The sequence below is a fragment of the Phocoena sinus genome, chromosome 4 (assembly GCF_008692025.1).
Source record: "Phocoena sinus isolate mPhoSin1 chromosome 4, mPhoSin1.pri, whole genome shotgun sequence".
NCBI classification, from domain to species: Eukaryota; Metazoa; Chordata; class Mammalia; order Artiodactyla; family Phocoenidae; genus Phocoena; species Phocoena sinus.
The window spans coordinates 35,606,827-35,613,226 of record NC_045766.1 but is presented as its reverse complement, the minus strand read 5'-3'; the positions used below and the strand labels follow the sequence as shown (position 1 = coordinate 35,613,226).

General features: G+C 36.8%; 1 protein-coding gene across 4 annotated transcripts in view; it reads right to left on the bottom strand.

Moving 5' to 3' along the window:
• Positions 1–494: 494 nt before the first annotated feature.
• GMPS (guanine monophosphate synthase) overlaps positions 495–6,400 on the bottom strand; it is a 102,885-nt gene continuing 96,979 nt past the window's right edge. For all 4 annotated transcript variants that reach the window (XM_032631208.1, XM_032631209.1, XM_032631210.1 and 1 more), the window contains 4 exons: positions 5,953–6,068; positions 2,756–2,886; positions 1,673–1,845; positions 495–617 (listed from right to left, as the gene is read on the bottom strand). In XM_032631208.1, the coding sequence (XP_032487099.1) occupies positions 516–617; positions 1,673–1,845; positions 2,756–2,886; positions 5,953–6,068 (522 nt within the window). In that variant the 3' untranslated portion in view covers positions 495–515. The remainder of the gene's footprint in view (positions 618–1,672; positions 1,846–2,755; positions 2,887–5,952; positions 6,069–6,400) is intronic.

Sequence of the window (6,400 nt, the reverse complement as noted above, 5' to 3'; positions counted from 1 at the left end):
AATAGCCCACCTAAACCTTTATCTGATATGTTGACCCCTTCCCAGAACCTTTGGAGGAATGAGGTTACTTTACGGGAAACGCAGATTCTCCATAAGGAATACATACTAAGTCACACTGGCAAATAATGGTGTTTCTAACATCTCTTAGAAACTGGCAAGGGGACAGAAGTCCATTACCAGCCCCCAAACTCACCCACTCCCATACATCTTCGATGACAGAGACATCAATAGCAACAGTGAGTTTATACATAAAGAACAAGTGAGGCAGAGGTAAAGGCAAAAGCAGTGTCAGTGTCTGAGTGTAGGCAATGGTGCTCTGATTATACCCATACAAACTCTTCAGTCCCTTTTAGTTATCCCCAACTCAGCTCTTAAGCCGTAGATTTTTGCTGCAGAGAACTCAGATGTGATGTAGTTGCTCCAGTAACTGTTTTGACAGTACTGCATGTCAATACTGGGAATGGTTTCTAATCAATTTAATCTGCACACGGAACTTTAGTAGAACAAGAAGTTTATTACTCCCACTCAGTAGTTCCTGGGGGCTTTGATGTTAAGTCATACATAATTCGAGAAATACCAGGAATCTTCTTAATCTCAGTGACCATCTTTAACACCACCTGTTATAAAACAAAGATTATAAATAAAGAGCCAGGGTCCACTGTGTGTCTAACAGACTTAGAAGTCCTGCAATTGTAATTCGAAATTAAAACACAATCTATTTTTACTATCGTCCTCTCTGTATATGGGATATATTTATGATTAATTTATGTAGTGATGCTCTATAGATTTAAGTGACTTAAATTCAGTACTACTCAAAGTGCAGTCTGCAAGTCATGTTTGTTACTGGTCCATAACAAGTGTTTAGAAGCATTTATAGCAATTTGACATTGCTGTGGCATCCAAGTATCTGATTTTACGGGTTTATGCCAATGCTTCACAAATTATCTGTGGCTTACAACGTCGAGGCCACCAAGGTGGCACATAATGCAAGGTAATAATAATCATTGCTATATGTATAGACAAGGAAGGCCTTGTCACTTGACTGGCCAGAGACTTGGCAAATGTGAGCCTAAGGGAAAACAGACTCTAAGCCGCATTCTCCAACCCAGCTATCTAGCTATATATAATCAGAGCCCTGTATTAGAGTCCTGGAACAGTGGTCCAACTAATAAAGTCTCGCTTTGACTTTCATTTGCCATTATGCAAATAGCTCCTCTGGAACACTCTAGTGGAGGGATAATAAGAAAGGAAGATGGTGATCAAAACTGCAATTGCTAATAGGCAGAGCAACAAGAAATTCATGGGTGCCTGGCCATAACGCCATCAAATCTCACCCTTATGTCTAATAAACTCTTCCTCACTCTTAGTGTTTTCTTCTCTACTTGGAGGATACTATTTATAAAGTAGAGGTTGGCAAGATTAGATGAAATGATAGATTAGAGTTGGTGATTCTCCACATAGTAATCAGACATCTGGAGTTTAATAAACTTAAGGCCTTTTTCTACTATAGTGTATTAAACAACCAATTATGTGGAGATTAAAAAGAGCCTATTTTATGAACAGAAAACCAACCTCAGAAATACCAACATTGCCATAGCCTATTCCATTCACCATTATTATAAAATGTATAAGGTATTAAAAATGTACATTAGGAAAAAAAAGTATAAGTTACCTCTACAGGGATCTCATTGCCAGGGGTTGCAGGTATACCAGTCATGAAATCACTAGTAATAAAGGTTCGAATAACCACGGATCTCTGGCATGAAGGCTGCTTCTGAAGTGGGTCCCGATCAAAATGTAAAGGTGTCAAAATCACCGGCATCTGGCTGATTTTCCCAGCATACCCTAAAGAAAGGAAGTTAACATGTAGAACCAATCACCACACCATAGAAAAGCACTCTCTGCTCAATTAAATCCCCCCAGACAGATCTAAAATCGCACACATACACACACCACTTCTTGGGACTGTCATCATGTACTGTTTTTAGCTACTCTCATAGCACTGTAAGTAAACATAATCACAAATACAAACTACAGAATTTGATGACTGCAGTGATATGTTACAGTGATGTGATATAAAGTCAATTCATTATTCATAGTAGTTATCTTCTATACTGCAGACACTGAATAAGAAAATACTGAACCACTAACCCTAGGGGAAATACAGAGTTAGGTTCCTGACCACTTTCATCAACTGATTAATACATATCCTTGCTTATGTGTGTGTCTGTTTAAAGACACCTTATGCAATATTTATTGTAGGTTCATTAGCGTTGAGCTCACAGCCAATGGCACTATAACTCATGCCTGAATGAATCTTATCTAACAAACCTATTTTCTCAGTAAGTTACATCACAGCCTTCCTGTGCTTAGGAACCTAGACAGCACCTCAGCACTATTTTAAACAGTGAAAACACCAACAAAAAGCATGAAAATGCAAAAAGACATGTCATTAAATAGACCACAAAAGGGACACTTGTTTATAGAAAGAGCTGAAACAAGAAGGCAGAGGATTGCCTTGTTCAACCTCAGCTGGGAACATATGAGTTGAGCAACTCAAATTTTTTGCCACTTTGTACATGTCCGCAAATGACCACAAAGGTGAATAAATTTTATACAGATACGGCAATGTCACAGAACTACCCAAAGAATTAAATAATAAAACTAAAAGCTGAGTCCTCCTACTAGAAATAATAATGCCATGCTTCCAAAATCTAGTTAGAGCATTCAGTGATGAACAAAATGGGCAGCTTACCAGACTCCCTGAGAATGTTATGGGCCTCAAAATCAGCTTGGCGTAAAGTACTGAGCACCCCTGTTGTCAAGAAAGTGGGAGTAACATCTGTAGGAGGTTCTTTAACTGGTGAGCCAAATATATATACAACTCTAGAAGGGGGTAGTGAAAATTATAGAGAAAATACGTTTTAGTAAGAGAAGCAAAGCACATAAAATAACATTCTTTCCATTTGTTCTTAGGCCCGTCTCTTACCCACTTCAAATCCCCAAATGGGTAGGATAGGATATAAGATTATAGAAGGGTCTCTATTCTATGAACCTTCCTCAAAGTATATTTTCTGGAATACTAGTATCTCAGAACGTGCGAAGATGTAAGTGATTATCACAATCCTCTTTCCATTTAATGTACTGGATTGAAGTGTATCCCCAAAACTTCATGTCCATCTGGATTCTGTGGGTGAAAATAGGGTCCTTGAAAAGGTAATCAAACAAAGGTCATAATGGTGTTTGGGGGGATTAATCCAATGATTGGTGGGTGTTCTTCTAAGAAGAAGGAAATCTGTAAACATAGCCACACGGAGAAAAGACAGCCATGTAAAGATGGAGACAAAGATTGGAGTTACACTGCCACAAACCAATGACTGCCAGCAAACAACAGAAACTATGAAGAGACGAGGCAGGATTTTCCCCCTAGAGCCTTCTGAGAGAGCCATGGCCCTGCTGACACCACCCTTGATTTCAGACTTATAGCCTTCAGTAGCCTCCAGAACTGTGAGGTAATAGATTTCTGTTGTTTTAAGCCTTCCAGTTTGTGGAAAGTTGTTACAGTAGCCCTAGGAAATTCCTGGGGAAACACCAAATTAAATAAGTAGGTTTTATAACAAAACCTCAGAAACTATAGTATGTGCTAGAAACTTCCAAGATGAGACTACAGTGAATTTCCCAAACTTATTTGACTGCCAACTCAACCTTTTTTTTCTTTTTTTTACATTTTGGAAAACACTGATCCCAAAGAAAGGTTAAGAATATCACCAAAGTTAAGACTTGGTTGAAAAGGAATGACTTACTACTGCTTCAAGTAAATGTCTGTTTGAAACTTATGAAGGTATGCTGCAGATGTTAATAAAAGTAGGATTTGGAAGGTAGCTTGAGGAAATTAGGATCAAATAATTACAACAATTCAAGGGGAATCTTGCCAATGGTTTGAGGAATCTGTTCTACAACCTTCACCCAGAAAACAAGAGAGAGAAGGGGTAGGGATGAGTGCCACCTGGCTCTTTCCAATCCAACTCCAGCCAGCAGGCAACTGTCCCTTTTCCTTAGCCCTTCTGTCTTTAGCAGAGAAAATAAATCTCCCCTGCAATTACCATGGTGAAGTTTAATAATGCTTTTTTCTTAATAGGTACTTAAAATAAAACATATGGAAGAAAAAAGCATCAGATTAAAACCACCACTACCACCAAATACTTCATTGCCTCCTTCCAAACATACTGTCACAAGAAGGGTTTTGTTCCATGCATAGAAAGTAAGCCACACTTCTTCTAAACAAAATAGTTCCTAGAGCTCATAAACAATCCTTAGAGGAAAAAAGCAACTATGCAAGAGAATGCCATGAACTTGCTCCTTTTTCTTTTATTTCGTTCAAACAAGAGTGATCATAGAATGTACAGGGATAGGTAACCTTCCAGTAAAACTGGAACCGTTCCTCTCTATATAAAGATTCCAGCATGCAAATTAGGGGGGAAAGACTGGTAAAAATGGAAAGCTTTTTTTTTTCCTTTCTTTTTTTAAATTCCAATTCCCAAAAAAAGACCCTGGCAAAGAAATCAAAAATTCACCAACACCCTTTAAGGACTTGCTAGGTTCATATTTAAAATCTAGTTTTTTGTTTATTGGTTGTTAGACTTTATTTTTTTCCTTTTTTGAGGAGGGAAGAAGGGTTAATGGAGGGAGAGACAAATGGGGAAAAAAGAAAAGACTGGCAGAGAAACCAGACTATAAAAGGACCGAGATAAAGTTTAAACAAGGGTGAGTGCTCTTCGGCAAAAGAAAAGGACAAAGAGACAGATGAAACAAGAATGTTGTGAAATGAAAAACATATTAATTATGTAGTAAAAGCCATGGAGCCAAACTTAGTGAAAGGGAATTTTCTGTATGACCTATGAAGTTTATTTAGGTATTAGCATGTTTCAGAAGATGAATTATGAACCATTATTTTAACCAAGACAATTATCTCCATTCAAAACAGGCAATTACAAATTTACCATTATTTATTAATAATTCACCCTTTCAGTGTGTTAAAGGTGCTTCTGTATTTGGGGGCCTTCGGTTCATCTATGCAAGCCTTTTAAAGGACATGTTCCCATCAGTAAAAATGTGATTTCCCTTTGACTTCTTGTCTTGAAGGCCATACCAGCCTACAAATACTAGCCACACCAGTATAGAAATATACATACCCTGCTAAGTAAACACCAACAAGTAGGTTTATACTTTCTGTAGCTAGCTAATTTGAGTAAACTGAAATCTCAAGAAATTCTTTTTGGTTGTTAACTGCCTAAAACCCATGAAGAAAATAGAAAAGAGTGAAACACTGTAAAATAAGATTTAATTAGCAATCTGGTACTAAATGAGTAAGACTTTTGAACTTATAACAGACAATGCTCAGTATTACATAAAGATTATACAATAAATCAGTTATTGATATATACAACATAAGAAATTAATGTGTAAATTAAAGGAAAACTGGATCTGAAAAACTAAATTCAAATTTTTTTAAACACTTAACGCTGTTACTTTGACGATATCTGGCATATGTCTCTTTCGATTTACTCTGGAATTATTATTAAATTGACTAAGTCCCTAACAGTAATTCTATAACCTGTACAATTCTTTCAATCCTTCTGGAATAAAACATCTAATCATAAAACAAGTAGTGTAAATTGCTAATTGGGAAGACATGTTTTTAAAGCTGTCTTTAGTATTTCATATTACAATTAAAAACCTTCCTATTTCTCAAGCAAAAAATATTTTAATAAGCAGATGATTGCACTGTAATGAAGGAACAAAGTACAAGGTATTATTAAATATCTGCTGGATTATGACCTAAGCACATACCTGTATCTACACTTGAGCCACTGATCTTTCAACATGGGAAGACCTTAAAAAAAAACACATCCTTCCATTACATTTCACCCCACCACCACCTGCAGAACACACCTGTTAATGTTGTGACACATGCGAGGTATAAGTCTAGCCAGGAAAATAAGAGATTCCCAGTCAGGCTCATCCTTACTGGAGATTCCACACACATAACTATAAGAACGACAGTCACCCTGAAAATAAAAATACAATTGATAATTTTAATGATTTTACAGAATTCAAAAGATGGACTGGAAAATATTTCATGCATGATGACACCATTAATAGCAATTTTTTAAACAAAAATATGCTTGACTATAAGTATATATGGATAGTTTGCTAATGATATAAACAAATCCTAAATTAAAATCCCCTATTTAACAGTTTTTTGTATTATTTATTTATTCATTATTTTTGGCTGCATCGGGTCTTAGTTGAGGCATGTGGGATCTTTCACTGCAGCGCATGGGCTCTTCATTGTGCTGTGCGGGTTTTGTCTTCTCTAGTTGTGGCGTGCAGGCTCCAG